This window comes from Microcaecilia unicolor, chromosome 6 (genome assembly GCF_901765095.1).
Source record: "Microcaecilia unicolor chromosome 6, aMicUni1.1, whole genome shotgun sequence".
Classification (NCBI taxonomy): Eukaryota; Metazoa; Chordata; class Amphibia; order Gymnophiona; family Siphonopidae; genus Microcaecilia; species Microcaecilia unicolor.
In genome coordinates, this window is record NC_044036.1 from 64829355 (window position 1) to 64850257 (window position 20903).

Here is a 20903-nt window from a genome sequence, read left to right on the forward strand (position 1 = left end):
TGTTAGGAGTTACGGACCAAGAAAGGGATCTGGGTGTCGTCGTCGATAACACACTGAAACCTTCTGCTCAGTGTGCTGCTGCGGCTAAGAAAGCGAATAGAATGCTGGGTATTATTAGGAAAGGTATGGAAAACAGGTGTGAGGATGTTATAATGCCGTTGTATCGCTCCATGGTGCGACCGCACCTTGAGTATTGTGTTCAATTCTGGTCGCCGCATCTCAAGAAAGATATAGTAGAATTGGAAAAGGTGCAGTGAAGGGCGACTAAAATGATAGCGGGGATGGGACGACTTCCCTATGAAGAAAGACTAAGGAGGCTAGGGCTATACAGCTTGGAGAAGAGACGGCTGAGGGGAGACATGATAGAGGTATATAAAATAATGAGTGGAGTGGAACAGGTGGATGTGAAGCTTCTGTTCACGCTTTCCAAAAATACTAGGACTAGGGGGCATGCGATGAAACTACAGTGTAGTAAATTTAAAACAAATCGGAGAAAGATTTTCTTCACCCAACGTGTAATTAAACTCTGGAATTCGTTGCCAGAGAAAGTGGTGAAGGCGGTTAGCTTAGCAGAGTTTAAAAAGGGGTTGGACGGTTTCCTAAAGGACAAGTCCATAAACCGCTACTAAACGGACTTGGAAAAATCCAAAATTCCAGGAATAACATGTATAGAATGTTTGTACGTTGGGAAGCTTGCCAGGTGCCCTTGGCTGGATTGGCCGCTGTCGTGGACAGGATGCTGGGCTCGATGGACCCTTGGTCTTTTCCCAGTATGGCATTACTTATGTACTTATGTAACAGGAGTCTCTGCACAAAGGGGCATGCTTAGCACCAATTTTATAGCAGCGTTAAAGTGCACCTAACCCATTACAGAATAATAAAATAAAGCTGCTGTGGCATTCCAAAACTTAAGTGCGACAGCTTGCACCAGGTCAATGGCAGGCATAAGTTGACACACCTAGGTTTACATGGCAGTGCACATATGATAATATTCAAATGACAGACCAATGCTCCTCCTATGAATACACGCCCCCATACAGTTATGAACTAAGGGTTCTTTTTTACTAAGCTGAGCTCAAAAATGAGCTTAGCGTGCTCTAGCACAGGTCTTTCCTGTGTGCTAAGCTTTGTAGCGTGGCTGGCAAAAGGGCATTTTTCCATTTTTTGAATATATGGCCATGTGCTAATGTTAGCATTAATACATGCCATTTAAAAAAAATTACTGGATGAGCACTTAACGATTCCTATTTAGGAAGCAGTAAGGGCTCCTGCATTAGCCTAATATTTTTGATGAGCCTTGACCTCTCTCTTCAAAGTTCTTTTCAATATGGCTGCCAGCACCTTCTGAAGTAGTCTTGTAAGGCTGCTGTGGGAGGTCCCTTCAGCCATTTTGTGATTGGAACTACCATAAGCAGAAGCAACTGAAGATTGCTCCTGCTTATGTTGGTTCCATTCTCAATATGGCTGCTGAGACCTCCCACGGTAGTCTTGCAAAGCTGCTGTGGGAGGTATCGGCAGCCATATTGAGATTGCTTCTGCTTATGTCGGTTCCAATCTCCAGTCGCTCCTGCTTATGCTGGTTTCAATCACAAATTGGCTTCCAGGACCTCCCACAGCATCCTCACATGTCTACCATGGGAGGTCCCGGCAGCCATATTGAAATTGCTCCTGCTTATGTCGGTTCCAATCTTCAGTTGCTCATGCTTATGCTAGTTCCAATCTCCAGTTGCTCATGCATATGCTAGTTCCAATCTCCAGTTGCTCCTGCTTATGCTGGTTCCAGTCTCAATATGGTTACCATGAGACTGCCACTAGAGGTCCTGGAAGCCATTTTGAAGGACGAATGGCATCACGCAAGAATGAGTGGGCTTCGTTCCTGCCCCTGAAGAGGGCACTAGACCATCAGGGTTTCTTAAGGTAGACCCGGGTAGGGTCTACAGGTGGTTGGGCAGCTTGAGGGGGGCGGAAAGTGATCGCAAGCAGAGGGGGCAGTGGAAAATGATGGGTGAGGGGGAAGGTTCAGTTTCCTCCAAAATTCTGAACCCAAATATTGGGTCAATTTGGATGCCAAATCTAAAACCGAAACTCAGTCAGCTTCTAGCTTTTACCACACCATGATTTACCATGGGAGTCCCCAAAGTGTGGTATCCCAGTACCACAGGTTGCCGACTCCCGTGGTAAAAGAATAATACTACTTGTGAACTACCTCATAGTCAGCGTTATTCCATCAGCCTAGCAACATCAGGCAGCCATCAGCAACTGCAACTCCATGCAGGTTAGCCCTCCCCAATGCCTTTGTTTAGGGTTGTAATTTAAAGAATGCAGGAATGAACTTTTTCTTTTAAGGTAGTTAAGCTAAAAAAAAATAAAGTAGGAACATTTCACTTATTGCAATTTAAATAAGGTATTCCATAAACATTTTGACTTTTAATGAAGTTAAAACAGAATTTATCAAATCTCTCTTCTCTCCCAAATTTTAAATAACCACGGCCAAGCATTGATCACGTTTCCAAAGAAGCTGCATCTGCTCTCAGGATGCCTTAGACATTTACCAGAATTTCACAAAAGTGCACACTTCCATGACACATATAAATGTATCACAGATTCATTCCTTAAGGCCTTGGTGTTCACTCTCAGTCCTCCAGGGCTGTCAACAGCTCAGTTTTTTAGGATATCCCTACTAAATATGCATGAGGCAGATTTGTCTTCTACCTTCATTGTATACAAATCTCTCTCATGCATATTCATTAGGGGTGTCCTAAAAACCTGATCTGACTGCAGCCCTCATGGACCGGGAATGAACAGCAAGGCCTTAGGCCAATTATTCATATATTATGTTTCTCTTTTTCCAGGTAAATAAAGTGAAATATGGAAATACATATGGTAGTGAAATTGTCTTATTAACGGATGGAGAAGACACTGGTATAAGAAACTGCTTTACTGAAGTGCAAAATAGTGGAGCAATAATTCATACCATTGCCCTGGGACCAAATGCAGATAAAGGGCTTGAACAATTATCAACTATGACAGGTAAAATGATTTTAAGTGAACTGCTCTTGTGCTTTCCAGAATAATGGTCAAAGGAATTTTGTGTTACCTAAGCAAAAATATTTCATACCAATGTTATGTATTCCCAGAAAGAAATTAACATCATATTTTAAAATCTGATTTGATTTTTAAAACAAATTAACATAGCAAGCATCCAAGTACTTCAAGAGACATTTTCAAAACACAAGGGATGAAAGAAAACGAGTGGAAATATGAAGGACTATTCAAGTCTACAAAAGAAAATCGAGAAATTCTGTGTAACAAAAAAGGTAAACAGATATACATTGGTAGAGAAATGGCCTTTCATGAACTCAGGCTGTGGTGAGTGCAGTGTACTACAGACAGGTGAACCCGGGCCCATACTTCCTGTTACCTGTTATACTTGTGGTGGAAACTGTGAGCTCACCATAACTCACCTGAAATGCACTGTACCCACATATTTTATTTTATTCATTTAACACATTTATACCCCACATTTTCCCACTGGCAGTAGCCTCAATGTGGCTTACACAGGACTGTAGGTAAAGCTACAGTTCAGTAAAATACAATTAAAACAATGTAATAGTAAAATAGTAGACAAAAATGAATTATATAACAACAGAGAGGATAAAAGTGAGTAATAAAAGATAAGGTCCATGGATTTTACTATAATAATAAGAAAGTAAATTAGGTTAAGTCAGGAGGGTAGGCCATCTTGAATAAGGTAGTCTTCAGTAGTTTCCTGAAATTTAGATGGTTCTGAGTCAATTTTAAGATTTTGGGTATAGTATTCCATAACTGTGTTCCAATGAAGGAGAAGCTGGATGCGTAGGTTGACTTGTATTTAAGGCCATTGCAATCTGGATAATGTAAATTAAGGTAGGATCAGGAAGCACTGGAACTGTTCCTAAGTGGTAGGTCAATAAGATTTAGCATGTATTCAGGAACTACTCCATAAATAATCCTGTGAATCAATGAACAGACCTTAAAGGCAATACATTCTTTAATGGGGAGCCAGTGTAGTTTTTCACATAGGGGTTTGGCTGATTCGAATTTAGATTTACCAAAAATCAATCTCGCTGACGTATTTTGGGCGGTCTGAAGTCTTTTGATAAATCTGTTCTCTACAATCTGCATAGATTCTGTTGCAGTAATCTAAATGGATCAGTACCATTGATTGTATTAATTTGCGGAAAACATCTCTGTGGAAAAAAGGTTTGATACGTTTGAGTTTCCACATTGAATAGAACATTTTCTTTGTTGTGTAATTTGCTTGGGCTTCCAGGGTCAGGTTCCGATCAATTGTGATGCCAAGAAGTTTTAAGTTATCCGAAATAGGGAGGTGCCCCCTTCACCCATAAGGGCTATTGTAGTTGTATACAGTTGGGGGTATTGGGCTTTAGGTGGGTTTGGGGGGGGGGGGGCTCACAGACAAGATAAGGGAGCAATAGTGAGATGTGTACCTGGGAACATTTATTTGAAGTTCAATGCAGTGCCCCCTAGGGAGCCCCATTGCTCTCCTGGGATATCTGGGGGAACAGTCTTGTAAAAATGCTGGCCCCTCCTACATCCCAATGGCTTGATTCTCTACATTTTTTGTTTGAATGGGGGTTTTTTGAAACTGGTCCCCCCCCCCCCAAAAAAAAAAAAACATACAAAGCACAAAACCTTGTTCAAAATGGTATTTTCGGAAAAAATAAGCACGTTTTTCTTTTTTTAAAAATGACCTTTGTGCAAAACGCCCAAAGTCGGACTTAGACTTCCTATCAAAAATGCCCCTCTACATAACACAAAATAACAAAACAATGGATTTTCACAACTTATACTAATAGTAATCACATTATGGGAGAAAAGACCTCATATGGCCAGCACAATAGCTGTGATGCCAATGTGCAAGTGAGTCACTACACGCATAAACCCTATAATCATTGTTCAAAACCTCCCATTGCTAATGACAGTGTCCTTCATCCAGGTGAATATATGTCTTTAAACTTTGCAATCTCCAAATAACTTCTTCTGCAATGTATAATACTGTTCACAATTTCAAACGCAAAATATCAGTGAATCTTCAATCGTTGAAACACAACAACTATCAAAGAGCCTTCAAACGTGGCAACACTTATCTTAATTCTTCAGTCCCTACAGGGATCTCCGTTTCACCAAACAGCTTAATCAAGGGATAAGTCAGAAATGCTGCCACAAACTACATACTGTCCATCAGTGTCCAAGGCTTGGTAAACTCTCTGCATTCAGTTTTGTTTGGGGAGAAACCAAGGTTACGGGGGCCTTTTACAAAGCTGCTCTAGCGCTTTTAGCTTACAGTAAAAATCAGCTGGCGGTAAATGCTGAGATGCCCATCTCAGCGTTTACCACCAGCTGATTTTTACCGCGAGCTACAAACACTAGCACAGCTTTGTAAAAGACCCCCTATGAACTGTGTACCTCTCTGATTCTTTCACCCCAGACCTCTAATGAAATGCAGCCTCTAATTCTCCAATTTTCCCAACTTCAGTTTTTCTCACATTTAGAAGAAATATTTTTCTAACTGCCAGAAGGATTTCTACTACGATTTTCAATATTTCCTGCATATAGGGGTTCTTTTACAAAGGTGCGCTATCATTTTTAGCATGTGCTAAAAATTAGCAAGCATTAACCATATAGATGCACATAATTCCTATGGGCATCTACACGGTTAGCACATGCTAAAAATGCTAGCACACCTTTGGAATAGGGGCCCATTGTTCTTAAAGTGGCCTAGTGGTTTGGGTGGTGGACTTTGGTCCTGAGGAACCGAGTTCAATTTCCAGCACAGGCAGCTCCTTGTGACTCTGGGCAAGTCACTTAACCCTCCATTGCCTGCCGCATTGAGCCTGCCATGAGTGGGAAAGCGTGGGGTACAAATGTAATAAAAATAAAAATTAAATAAAGTGATCCAAAGCCATAAGAAAAAAAGTTTTGGAAAGGTTAATACCGAAAATTTTAAAGTCTCACTATGTTCTCCAGATTTTCAATTTTGCAGACAGTAATTTTATTTTTTCTTATATTAAGCTCATTTGAACCATGGTGAACTGGCTAGTCATGGCTTTAATTTCCTAATTTTTCTGCCTGTGCAAACTATTTAGACTCCTAGCTTATACCTGAAAATGTACATCTATAGAAATAAGTTTTTACAAGTGCTGCTGGAGCTGTCCAGATGCTGTCCAGAGCAGTGGCGTAGCTATGGGGGGCATGGGGGCCTGGGTCCCCAAAAAATTGGCTCTGGGGCCCCAGGTTTGGCTGGCAGGGGTCCCTGACCTCAACCCCCGCCAGCTGAGGCATTTATCTGTCCTGTGCGTGGGGGTTCGGGACCCCCACCAGCAAAGATACCTTGCGGCGGAGGTCAGAAGCGGTGGGGGAGGGGTGGCAGCTGGGGGAGGCAGGCTAAAATGTGCCCCCCACTTTGGGCTCTGGCCCCCCTCCTGCCGAGGTCTGGCTAGGCCCCTGGACTCCAGAGTAACATTTGAAGGCCTCTGCACAGGGGATCTAGCTGACAAGCTTACCATCATTGCAGTTATGTTAGGGCAAGAGTGTTCCTGGTGCATTCTTTACTCCAAGTGCTTTGAACCTGAAAAGTATGTGTAATAAAAAATATTCCTATGGCACTGGCAGCTGCAGGGGGTTTAAAGGAAATGTTTATGGGGAGTTTCTCTTTCAAAATCGACTTGCAAGTACAAAGTATCATGGGCCTATAAACTACTCACGGACACTAAATGTTATCCTTCCCAGAGTCAAATTGAAAATATTGTTGTATTCTTTTATTTATTTATTTTTAATTGTATACTTATTAATTATTTGACTTTACATGACACTCATATTTCATAACATGCAATACAGGAAAAGCAAAGCAAAATAAAGGTATTGTATATAGTCCATATTATGAGGGAAGGACAACTCAAAATTACCATCACAGCTGAACTACAAAACTAGGACTCTCATTATATTCACCACCCAACAGGAATCAGAATCATTAAATAATAGATTTCACTGTAAGAAAATTATCCAGATGAGTAGGATCCATGAAGACAAACCAGTGTTTCTCATATGTGGTCAAATATTTACAAAGAACTTTTGGGGAAAAAAGAGGCACCAACTGTCAAGACAAGAGGCTTAAGCTGTACAAATACCCTGCTAATTGTGTTACTATAGGGCCACAAAAGGGAACAGTTTTGTTTTCAAAGAGCAATTTAAAAATAGACTTTCCTCTAATTCAGTCTTAAAGAATTAACAATGTAGCATGGGACAATATTACATTTTAAGAACATAAGAATAGTCATACTGGGTCAGACCAGTGGTCCATCAAGTCCAGTATCCTGCTTCCTACAGTGGCCAATCCAGGTCGCAAGTACCTGGCAGAAACCCAGAAGTGGTTTACATATTATATACAGGTACTTATTTTGTACCTGGGGCAATGGAGGATTGAGTGACTTGCCCTGAGTCACAAGGAGCTGCAGTGGGTATTGAACCCAGTTCCCCTGGTTCGCAGGCCACTGCACTAACCATTACTCAGCTCTACACTGTCTACAGAATTCAACTGATCTAACCACCCCCCTCACCTTTTATTGGTGCTAACTCCCCTACGTATATAATATATGCTTGCCACAGTCCAGCTCTCTACTTGAGGGAAGTCTAACACCACCTTCAAATATGTATCAATAACTCAAGAGGGAAAAGCAAATGAATTTGAGAAAAATTCAGAAATTTCAAATTCCTGGCCCTAGCCAGCTTCTCCATCATTTCTAACTTTTATTATACACAACCAAACTATTTTGGTCAAGATCGGGAGGCAGGGCTGGTGGTTGGGAGGCGGGGAAAGTGCTGGGCAGACTTATATGGTCTGTGCCAGAGCTGGTGGTGGGAGGCAGGGATAGTGCCTCCCACCACCGGCTTAATCTCAGGGCCCCCAGCCGTTTAAGCCAGGTGCCGACGCGATCACGCTAAATGAACTTCAACCTGGCCCCTTGCCGGTCGTAAACTTGAACTTGACCTTGAACGTCAGCTATTAGTCCCCGCCCACGAGGACCAATTCTGTGCTGCCATGCTGTGTACCCGCCGTAGGTTTTCCTAATCCCTCTCCCTAACCACCTAGCTGCGACGGTTGTGCCCTACATTGTGGGTGGGTGGGCCGGGTCAGCTCCTCTGGGTTGCTGATTCCTGCTCAAAAGGACCTTTCCTTACCTGCTGACCCCTTTTATGTCTTCCCTCTCCGTCCCGCCCCCCCCCCTTTCCCTATTTTCCTTAACCCATTCCTTCCCGCTGGCCTACAGCCCAGTTGTGTCCGGCCTCCCTAATTGGTTTGGCCTCCTCCTCAACTGGGGCATTCGGCACTGCTCATTCGTCCACTCTCCTTTTACCACCAACAGAAGACACAGGACCAGCTGCTTCTTTGACAAATTTGGAATTTATTATGGCCGCAGCCAAGCAGTTTGCATTACATCTCATAACTCGCATTTACTTCTGTTGCCAATTTCATAACTCATAGGAAACTCCTGGGTACACAGCTTGTCATTCGTTTCTTGCTCCTCGCGCTGCCGGTTGTGCCGTAAAAGCACACCCCTGATGATTAGGGTGCCTCCCGTTTAAGGACGCACCCTGTGTAATCTCAAGGCCCCCAGCTGTTTAAGCCAGGCGCCGACGCGATAACGCTATATGAACTTCAACCTGGCCCCTTGCCGGTCGTAAACTTGAACTTGACCTTGAACGTCGGCTATTAGTCCCCGCCCACGAGGAACTATTCTGTGCTGCCATGCTGTGTACCCGCCGTAGGTTTTCCTAATCCCTCTCCATAACCGCCACAGCCCGCGGCAACGAAGCCTCGTTTGCCGGGGGCTCCCCCCTGTATGGGCTCCTTGGCTGCGGCATACCCAGTCCTGTAAACCCTAGTGCCCCTCCCCCCCCCCAATTTGTAGCTTCAATGTAATCCTGTAGGTCTAAATTAAAGATATCTAGCCCTATGTCTGATAATTGGACCCCGTCTGGTCTGTACAACCCTGCAGAGGCTTCTGTGAGGAGGGGATGTGCAACAGCATGACTTTTAGGGTGGCTAGAAACTTGGCCATCCACTGGTTAAGCTTCCTCCTAGTCTGGTCAACAGCCGCATGGGACCGCTCCCCTCGCCCCACCCTGCGCGGTATAATATCAGACCAGACCAACTGCAATTGTGGGTATGAGGATGCCAATTATAACAAATCGTGTTGCTTTTTTTTTTTCAAAGGAGGATGCTATTTACCAGTGCTAGATCATTGCCCCCTAGATGCACAATCAAGACTTGATGGGGGGGGGAGGTGAGAGTTCAATCTCCATTACCAAGGTTGGCAGCAACTGTGCCCATCTCATCCCTCGTAGTCCTAGCCAAGTGACTGTTACTTGCCCTCTGGGGAAACCCAAGTTCTCCCCGTGGGGCCGTACTGCTGCCCTCCTACGAGCCCAATGCATGAAGGAATGACCGCAGATCCATATTTCGCGCTCTTTCACCTGGGCACCTGCAATGTGTGAAGCAAGGCATTATTGACAAGGGTAAATGCAATACATGAAAGAAGGGATATTACAAGCGAAGCTAATAGATGACGTGAGAGCGGACCCGGTAAGGCACAATACCCCTTTTGATAGGAAACCCCTTAGACTTACTGGATGCCCTGGTTATTGGTGTACTAAGGTCTGATATAAGTCTTGTAGGCCTGCGACTTCCAGCGGCCCAGGTTCATAATTTGCTGCGCTGTCGCTCCTATGCGAAAGGAATGGGGACTAAAACCGGTAGGCAACCTTGCTTGCTGTACACATAGAGCCAGCACCCGGGTGAAGAAAAGGCACAGCGGAACAGGCAAGTCTCATGGGGAGTGGCACATACTGCTCCAGTCGTCTGGGACAGTTGTAGCAGTTCACCATGCATAATGGGCTGCCTCCCATCGTGACGATGCCCTTCCTCCCTATGCCACCCTCGTAAGAATCTGGTGACTACAAAACTGCGTGTCGGATTGTCTAGTCCCATCGCCTTTGCAAAGAAACCTATGACCGCCAAGGTGACGGCCACTCGGCCCTTTCCGACCCCGTTCGCCTGGGATACCAGGAGATAGCGCACTATGGTGTCTACACTGAACGCCCTCGATTCTCCCTGACCGTCCAAGTCATCCAGGAAAGTCGCCAGGGCACTCAGGTATCTTCTCCTTGTGGCTTCTGACAGAGAGGACCGCATTAGTTCCCAAACTGCTACGGGCCAAACTGCCAGACGCTGGCCGGTATTGGAGTCGGCGATGGGTCCGCCGTCGGTGCTCGCATTCTGAATTCTGAAAACTTAAAACGAGACAAAGCATCAGCTACGGAGTTCTGCTTGCCTGGCACATGCTGCGCTTTGATCACTATATTCCCATGAAGACACTGCAACACGATGTCCTGCAACAAGTTAACTGTGCGTATCGTATGGGCGGACAACCTGTTGAGTGCTTCAACTACCGCCATGTTGTCCGAGTGGAACAGTAGTGCCTGATTTGCGAGTCTCTGGCCCCAAATGTGGAAAGTCGCCATAATGGGAAACAATTCGAGGAAGGTAATATCCTTCGTGGTCCCTGACGCCACCCACGTTGGGGGCCAGCGCACCGCGCACCAGGCTCCTTGAAAATAAATGCCAAAACCTTCCCCCTCTGCCGCATCCGTGTACACCTGGAGAGCTGACAAAGGGGTAGGTGCATCGTGCCAGAAGGAGATTCCGTTGAATTGCGTCAGGAATGTCTCCCAAACGCTAAGATCGGCTTTGATGGCCTGAGTGATTCTTATGTGGTAATGAGGTTGTGTCACCCCCCTCATTGCAAATGCTAATTTCCTTGCAAAGACTCGACCCATGGGAATGACCCGCGTTGCGAAGCATGAGAGACCCAGGACTTCTTGGAATTGTTGTAACGTGGCTTTACACTGTTGCCTCAGCTGCCACACTGCCGCCCTTAATTTTGCGATTTTGTCTCCCGGGAGCCGCAACAGTTGGCCTCTGACATCTAATTCGATACCCAGAAAAGTGAGGACCGTGCTAGGGCCGACCGTTTTGTCTGCTGCCATGGGTATGCCAAATCTCTGGGCCACCTCCGAAAATGCTTGCAGCATGGCTACGCACTGGCGGTTATCCCGGCCGATGCACAGGAAATCGTCAAGGTAATGGACCAGTGCCCCCCCTGGGGCCACCTGTTCCACCACCCATTGGACAAACGAACTAAATTGTTCGAAGTAGGCACAGAAATTGAGCAGCCTATTGGCATACAGCGGTCAAAATAGTACTTGTCCTCGAAGAGAAAACCGAATAGGTGGAAGGAGTCCGGGGAAATCGGTAGCAATCGAAATGCCAACTCTATGTCGGCTTTCGCCAGATAGGCCTCGCGGCCATGTGCCCGAATGATTTTGATGGCCTGGTCTAAAGAAGGGTATTGCACTGAACACTCCTCCGGGTCAATAAAATCATTCACTGAGCGTCCTAATGGATAGGACAAGTTATGAATAAGCCTAAATTTACCCAGGTCCTTCTTTGGTATGATGCCAATGGGGGAAATTATTGCAGCTGAAAAAGGGAGTGTGTCAAATGGGCCCGCTAACCGCTGTAGCTGTCGCGTCTCTCGCGCTTGCCGCGCTCTCGAGGACCTTGGCATACCTTCAGGCTTCTTCCCCGGAAGCGCGGGGTTTGTGAGTCCTTTAGGCAAAATCACCTGCCAGGTAGAGAGGAGATAAGACTGGACCGGAACTCCGGACTGGAGTTCTACACCGGAACACTCGGAACTGGAACGCACCGGACGGGTGCGCACTGGAGCGGGGCCCACTGGACTGGACACACTGGAGTGGCCCCACTGGACTGAAACATAAAGGAGTGAAACCCGCTGGACTGGAACACACTGGAGCGGAACCCGCGGAACTGGAACACCCTGGACCTAGGCTTCACCTACACTTGACTGCCTTCCCCCTCGGGTTGAGCCCTCAGGTTCTGGCAGCCGGTAGGACTTACAGGAACAGCAGGAATGAAGATCCAGGAGTGCCCCCTGGCACCTAGGCGAAGGCAAGGCAGACAAGCAGGAACTGTCCGGGTTCTGGCAGTCGGCAGGAATCAACACAATGACTAGTAACCTGTACCCAGGCTAATAGGAACGCTATACCCAGGCAACCCAGTCATACACAGGAACATACACAGAGCAAACTCAGGAGACTTGGAAGGCTATACACCAGCTAACAACTAAGCTGTGCCCAAGCTAACAAGTCATGCCCTGGACACAAACGCAGAACACTAGCAAAGCTTTACACAGGCTACAAGCCAGACGGTGCCTAAGCTGGCTAGTCTGTCACTAGGAACCAACACAGAGAACTAGCAGAGCTAAGCACAGGCTACAAGCCAGACGGTGCCTAAGCTGGCTAGTCTACACTAGGAACAATCACAGAGAACTAGCAGAGCTATGCACAGGCTACAAGCCAGACGGTGCCTAAGCTGACTAGTCTCACTAGGAATAATACAGTCTCGGGATAGTGACTAGCAAGGGCGGCCAGTCTAACTCTAGGAACAAACACAGTCTTGGGATAGGGACTAGCAAGGGCGGCTAGTCTAACACTAGGAACAAACACAGCCTTGGGATAGTGGCTAGCAAGGGCGGCTAGTCTAACACTAGGAACAAACACAGTCTTGGGATAGTGGCTAGCAAGGGCGGCTAGTCTAACACTAGGAACAAACACAGTCTTGGGATAGTGACTAGCAAGGGCGGCCAGTCTAACACTAGGAACAAACACAATCTTGGGATAGTGACTAGCAAGGGCGGCCAGTCTAACACTAGGAACACACACAATCTTGGGATAGTGACTAGCAAGGGCGGCCAGTCTAACACTAGGAACACACACAGTCTTGGGATAGTGACTAGCAAGGGCGGCCAGTCTAACACTAAACAACCACAGTGAACTAGTAGGGCTATGCACAGGCTACAAGCCACACGGTGCCTAAGCTGGCTAGTCTATCACTGGAAACAAACACAGAGAACTAGTAGAGCTATGCACAGGCAACAAGCCAGACGGTGCCTAAGCTAACTAGTCATACACTGGAAACAAACACAGAGAACTAGTAGAGCTATGCACAGGCAACAAGCCAGACGGTGCCTAAGCTAACTAGTCTGAACAAACATAGAACACTAGCAAGCTATACACAGGCTATAAGCCACACGGTGCCTAAGCTAGCTAGACAAACATAGAAACTCACACAGAGCAAACACTGACACCGGGTACAGAGCACTCTATACACCAGGACCTTTAGATGAGATGCAAAGGCCAGGACTGTAGTCTTCAAGTGATTAATAAAGCCCTTCAACACCAGAGCCACAGCTGCAGCAATTACCTTGCAACCAAACAGAGGTCAGATGGGCATTTCAAGCCCCAGGGCGAAGCAGGAGAGAGAAAAAGGAAAAATTAGAGCAGGCAAAGGACTTTTGTCAGCACACACACCCGGAGATTTCAGCATGCAAAAAGGGGCATTTAAAAGCGAACAGCCTGAAGCCCTCTGGAAGGAGGAAAATGTTCGAGTCAGGCTTGCAGAGTTCTCCCTGGTATTACCCCCCAGCATAGGCACCCCATATAACAGGCTTGGGGAGGCTAAGCCTCCCCAGCCCAACTGTGACCTTTCCATCGCCGATACTGCTGCCCCCTGCCGCAAGCGCAGCGCTAGCAGCTCTCGGATGGTGCTGGTCCCTCCTTCCTTCCCGCCTTCAGCTCCCCAACCGGCAGTCCTCCTCCTCTCCGTCTGTCGCCCCCCCCCCCCCCCCCGTACGCGCACACACCCACCCTTTTACTTTTCGTGGCAGTGACGTCAGTCAAGAAGAGGCACTGCGGGCTCGCCTATAGCTTCTTTCTTCCCTCTTCACACAGTGTCCCGCCTTCTTCTATGACGCATTTCCTGTGTGTGAAGAGGGAAGGGAGAAGCAGGAGGCAAGCCTGCAGTGCCTTTACTTGACTGACGTCGGTGGCACAGAAAGTAAAATGGTTAAAGCAGAGAGTTGTCTTTGTATAAGAAATTCATCCAATGAATTAACGGGGAGTGAGTCACCTATGTGTGGTTTAGTCACAGGGAGGCATTGTTTACCTGAGTGGGGGCTGCTCATCATAAGCTTCAGTGATGACCCTGCTGGCTGTCAGTTATTTCTGGTAGCAGCTGGGAGTCACAGTTTGACTGTAGGTGTTGTGGATCATGTGCTTCAGATCAGTAGCATATGGAAAAGCTTTGATAATGTTCAGTGGGCATGAGAAGAGCTACAGTATTGTAGGATGTACTGTCAGACAATATACAGAACATAAGAAATTATCGTAGAGAGAATTTATGCACAGGTTTTTGATTTGGCTTAATGTGTCTTGCCTGAGGTTACAACAGTACAACAGAATGTGACAGTAGCAGAGTATGAACTTGGGTCATCTACTTCCCAGTCATTGTGTTTGTTGTATCATAAGTCAAGACATCTGATTCATGGAATCAGCGGAGATTGGGTGGCGACGCCGGAAATTGGGGAAACTGAATGGGAGCTGGGCAGACTTCTATGGACTATGCCCTGATCATGACTGAATAGATAGGGATGGGCTGGTGTAAATTTTAAGGGGCTTCGACGTTAGCTTCAGAACTTAGTACAAGAACAGTACTGGGCAGACTTCTATGGTCTGTGCCCTGAGAAAAGCAAGGACAAATCAAACTCGGGTATACATGTAAAGTAACACATACCATATAAAATGAGTTTATCTTGTTGGGCAGACTGGATGGACTGTACAGGTCTTTATCTGCCGTCATTTACTATGTTACTATGTTAAACGCGGGGGGGCTGTCGGGGAGCTGAGGGAGGGCAGGGAGAATGGGTAGACATGGATGGCAGGGCAGGGGGAGAGGGCAGATCGCTGGACATAGAGGAAGGGGAGGGCAGGGTGGGAGGTCAGGAAGGAGGGCTGTCGGGGAGCTGACTGAGGGCAAGGAGAATTGGTAGACATGGATGGGAGGGCAGGGGGAGAGAGCAGATTGCTGGACACAGAGAGGAGGGGAGGGCAGGGGGGGAGAACAGATTGCTGGACATGGAGAGAAGGGGAGGACAGGGGGAGAGAACAGATTGCTAGAGAGGAGGGAGGACAGGGGGAGAGATCGCTGGACTGGAGAGGAGGGCAAGGGAGAGAGGAGAAATATTGGACAAGGATGAAGGGAAGGAAAGACAAAGGAAAGAGATGCACCCGGATGGAGGGGAAGGGAGATAGAAGAAATGCTGGATATGGATGGAGAGGAAATTGCTGAATTTAAGGGCTGGATTGGAACACTTTTGAGGGCAGATGCTGAAACTGGAGAAAGGATAGGGACAGGGCTACAGATGACGCATAAGGACACAGGAGGATGGTGGACATGGTGAGTGAAAAAATATCAAATGGAAAGAAGACACTGCATAAAACAGAAGACACTGGGACCAAAGCTAATAGAAAAACTAAATGCTCAGACAGCAAAGGTAGAAAACATTTTTGTATTCAGAATTTATTAATTGGAACATGTCAGCTTTTGGAAATGTGTATCTGTGATATTTTGCATGTAAGTTTCAATTTTTCTAGTATTGCTGCATGCTGAGTCTGACTTCTTGAGGTAACTTTCCAGCTCAGTATTTTGCCTTCATATCTGTTGTGTCATGTGTTTTTCATGTGTGATCAAGGTGCAGTATTCTGCTAGCGTATAGTATTTGCAGCCCTTTTTGTTTGGGGTTTATTTTTTTCACTAGGTTGTGTACTGGTGTTTTGGAGCCCAGTGTAATTACAGTGCTGCCTCTCCACGCATAAGGTTGTAGCTCGTCCTGTCCTTGGAATTAGTGCTTTTATGGTTTGGTAAGGTTCTGAGTGTGTTTTTGCACAAGTTTGTGCATAGTGTTTTGCAGTAGAGCGATTGTGTGTTGGCCTTACTGAGGTGGCACCAAAACATCAGAAAGGGTGTAGAGCCTAAATCATGACACACTACCTCTTGAAGGATCTACATATGATCATTGATAAAAGGAGCTCATTGTTAACACTATCCACCCTAAAAGGGTGTTTTGTGGCTCTACATGAGAATTGTGATATTATGATCCCTTGTTTCAAATTGTTGACGGTCCGCATTTTCCGTATGGGTGGTATATTGGTGTATTAGGTTCTGCCCAGTGTAATATTTATGGTACAGTAAGGTTCTGAGTGTGTTTTTGCACAAAGTTGTGCATAGTGTTTTGCAGTTGAGCGATTGTGGTTAGTATATGCTTTGAGCAACCACTTTATTCTTTGACATATGACACATCTAATATCTAAATTTAATAAAAGGTATTAATTGTGATTATTTTATTTTTACTTATTTTTTTTCTGTGTGTTGTCAGACAATTATGGATGTAAGCTCCGCCCCTGGCCCCACCCCTAACCCCGCCCATTTAGCCTCCCCAAACAGTTGGGCCACCGACCGCCTATGCCCCCCAGTCTCCTGTGCTGTGTATGGGAGGGGGGGGCGACATGCCCCAAACTGGCAGTCCTCATTATGCTAACAGCTGGCAGAAAGGAAAGATAAACAGAGGCCAAATGGGCATTTCAAGCCTCACCGGCAAAGCAGGAAAAGATAGCAGGCAAATGATTTTGTAAGCAAACAAGCAGGAGATTTAAATCATGCAAAAAGGAGCAGTTAAAAGCACACAACCTGAGGCACTCTGTGTTCGAATCAGGCCTTCTCCAGGTGTGTAAGCCTGTTCAGATCTCTGTCCTCCTTCTGCTCAGCTCCTCTGGGTTGCTGATTCCTGCTCGAAAGGACCTTTCCTTACCTGCTGACCTCTTTTATGTCTTCCCTCTCCGTCCCGCCCCCCCCCCCCCTTTCCCTATTTTCCTTAACCCTTTCCTTCCCGCTGGCCTACAGCCTAGTTGTGTCCGGCCTCCCTAATTGGTTTGGCCTCCTCCTTAACATGCAGAGTCTTTACAACTCACTTGGTAGCAGGAACACATCAAAACAAAGCTCCATCAATACAAATATAAACATTGCCACCTTGGTCCTCACTAGTGGCCCAAACTGGGATCCAAAACCAAAATCCCCTCCCCCCAACATAGTACAACTTCTATCACATATGCATGGACACAACATGAAAAAGCTCTCCATCTCCCAACACCCCCCATACTACTGCCCCTCCCCCTTCAGTCTGGCAGTATAGAGGTCTCTAGTAAATCCTCCCCATTGTGGTCCTGAGTGGCTAACACTACTTGGCATACCAACCCACCCTATTCTAACCAATTAACAGGTTCCATCCCTTCCCCCCCCCCCCCCAATCGGGCAACTCAAGCGTCGTTTGCCATAACTGCAAGTGTGCCTTTCCCTTCCCCTCCCCCCCCCCAACTCCTGAGTAATCTTGTCAAACATCCTAAATTCACAAATGGCAGCCTTCCACATATACAAAGTAGGACCTCTTCCATCTCTCCAAGCTCTAATTATACCCATCTTTGATGCCAGGATCAGCAAGTGGGAGGTCCCTTTAGTCGAGCCTCCCTCACGGGATCAGTGTGATCCCATACCCAATAAGCAACCTGTTTGTCATTGGACCAATCATCCTCATCCACTGTTTGATCTTATCCAACACTTGTACAGTACCCATGTATGTTTTATCATTCCCACCTTAGTAATCCCCTTATCCCTTATTTGTCCTGTTTGTCCTGATTAGATTGTAAGCTTTTTCGAGCAGGGACTTTTTCATGTTCAAGTGTACAGCGCTGTGTACGTCTAGTAGCGCTACAGAAATGATAAATAGTAGTAGTAGTGTTTGGGATTCTGGAATCTTGCTACTCTTTGGGATTCTGGAATCTTGCTACTCTTTGTCCTTATCTCTTATTTGTCCTGTTTGTTTGGCCTGATTAGATTGTAAGCTCTTTCGAGCAGGAACTGTCTCTTCATGTTCAAGTGTACAGCGCTGTGTACGTCTAGCAGCGCTGTAGAAATTATAAGTAGTAGTACTTGTTGTCAGAAGGATTGCACCACCAGGCACTCCCATCATAGATGCTCTAAGGAACCTCTCAGTCCACACTGCCTCCAGCAAAGGTTGGATTGATCTGTGTCTGCTCTCTCATTGTGTATCGGAGTCCAGTAGGATCTGTGTAGTATCTGATATTAAAGCTGATTTTGTCGTGTGATACATGCACATTGGTATGCAAACCTGTAAGCCAAAGTCCAGTTATCATCTCCCAAAGGAGTTCCCAACCATTCTTCCCACTTCTGCTCTGAACTAGCCCTCCATGGCAGAGTCAGCTGTGTTAGTTCATTGTAAATCCTAGAAAGAAGTTTTCGGCGAGAGCCAGATTTGAAGAACACTACCTCAATCTTGACAGATTTCCTATGTAAATTTTCCTTCACATCCGGTCCCAGAAGGAAATCCCGTCCCTGAAAATACTGATAAAAAGGAATTTTACAGCCTAAGGTGTCCTGCAATTGCCCATGTGCCAACAATGTGTTCTGGATAAATAAATCTTTACAAAGGGAAAAGCCCATCTCTCCTAACTGAGTGGTCAGAGCCTTCTGTTCCACTCACCACTCTAATGAGCTGGTTCATCAGTCTTCGGGTTACCCTGTGTCTGCTCTCCTGGTACCCTTCCCTTTAACTTTCCTCTTCCCCAGATCTGACACAAGTAGATTCTCCTGCTTCTCCCTCCTTGTTCTCTGTTTTTTGTGCTCTGTGCTTTGGTCACGCCCTTTCAGGCACATGTCTGTAGCCACGTTCTATGGTACATTGGTGCTTTTGTAAGCCTCTGTTCAACGTTGATGACTTCAGGACAGGTGCCACTCTATGGAATTGGGACTGGAGATCACATCTCCATTGCAACAGGTCTCCTCCGTATCTCTAATAATGATCTCTATACCACACCAAGTAAGTAGACTGCCTCTCCCCAATATTTTTGTATTCTAAGCGTGGATGGCATGTGACTATGATTCTGCATATTGAATTGAAACACTTAAAACTTTACTGTGAATGCAAATAAAAATATAATCTACATATAGGCTTCAAGTTTAGCTCTTGTGGCATTCACTCATTTCTGGTAAAGGTGGAGGGGGGGATGGAAAGAGAAAGGGGATAGGATTTGATATACCACCTTTCTGTGGTTACAATCAGTGGTTTAAATATTATATAGAGGTACTTATTTTATACCTGGGGCAGTGGAGGGTTAAGTGACTTGCCCAGAGTCACAATGCAGTGTAAACATTCATAATTAAATTACCTTTCAAAAGATTTCATATATTCATTTATTATTGTATAAATTGCTATCTATCATGCTTCCAAGGGACATAGCTGATACAAAAGATAAATGAATGTAATGAAGTCTTGATTTATAGGGATGCACATTCATTTGAAATAACATGGGAAATGTAATTGCATGTCCTTTCTAACCCAAAACAGGAAAAAAAGCCCTGAAATTTCATTTTTTCCTGTGTTGTCAGTAATGTACACTATTGTGCAGTAGGCTGCATTATCGCCCACATACTGCCGGATTCTATAAAAGCGCACCTAGAGATCCATGCCAAAATCCAGGTGTATTCTATAACTATGTGCGTAACTTAATTAGCTTAACAAGCTAATCAGCATTTTTAACAGCACTTAACAAGCAATAATGAGCACTAATTGACAAATAGAATTTATGTGCACAACTCACTAAGCTTATTCTGTAATGAACTGCGCCTAAATTTCAATGCGTGCAGTTCAGTGGGCATTTTGTGGGCATTCCAAAATTTACACATGTATTTATAGAATATAACCCAGTGTGTGTAAATCTATGTGCAGGGATTTACGCCATGTTTTCATTGGTTTAAATGGATATGCGTAGTTTTAGGGGCTGGGGTATCAACTAAGCATATTCTATATACTGCACGTAAATCTAGGCAGTGCTTATAGAATATGCTTAAGCAGAAATGTTTACCGCATGGATTTTTGGGGCACCATATATAGAATCTGGGCCATAGTTGCACACCGTTGCTTAATAATGCCTGCTATTGGATAGTATATTCAATTGTGCAGTAAATTGCACTATTGAACAATAGGGTGCACTATTAATTAACCCTGAAGCAAAAAGGAAAACTAAAAGCCCAAATAAACTGAAAAATTCAATAAACAACATAGAAATTAAACAAAATTTAATTTTTGGCCTGTTGATTTGCTATTATTGCTTACAAATTTCAAACCTGTACTATTTCAAGTTTGTCTTCTTTACAGCAGGCAGAATATGAAATCATTAACCTAAAAGAACTATTCAGAGTTGTAAACTTGTCACATGTCAGGAGGTTTATGATATCTTGTCACATTTCAGGAGGTTTACAGTTTGCTGCCACAGATAGCTTGGACTCCAATGGGTTAATTGATGCTTTCACTGGAATTACATCAGGAAGTGGAAACTTTTCTCAACAGTCTATACAGGTCAGTCACCATGAATACTGGCTACATATTGGGGAACTGATTTCCTAATGAATGGTAAATTTATTTTGGGGGATTTATTTAATCACCTTTATGAAGAGATTCACTCAAGGCAGTGTACAGCAGGCACAGTTTATAATACTATTACTAAAGTGTTACTCCAATATAATTTATAAATGTAATGAAGAAAGTGGAAACAAAAAATATTAATGATACAACAAGCAATTAAAATAAACTCACTAAGAGCCATCATTATTCTAAATTTCTATATTATTCTTGAAACAGTCGTAGGCACCATTTCACTACTGTGTGCTAACAGTAATGTGGGCAAAAACAGCAATTTTCAAACTGTTCACTTCTGTGCAAAGTCCATTGGCACTTTTTACCAAAGAACATTGCACAAAATGTCAAGGGGAAAGTATGTGCATATCTTTCTTG

General features: G+C 45.1%; 1 protein-coding gene across 1 annotated transcript in view; it reads left to right on the forward strand.

Annotated features, from left to right (window-relative positions):
• Positions 1 to 20903, forward strand: part of LOC115472441 (calcium-activated chloride channel regulator 1-like) — a 168322-nt gene that overhangs the window by 99340 nt on the left and 48079 nt on the right. Inside the window, exons 10-11 of the mRNA XM_030206730.1 lie at positions 2853 to 3030; positions 20362 to 20468. Coding sequence (XP_030062590.1) covers positions 2853 to 3030; positions 20362 to 20468 — 285 coding nt within the window. The remainder of the gene's footprint in view (positions 1 to 2852; positions 3031 to 20361; positions 20469 to 20903) is intronic.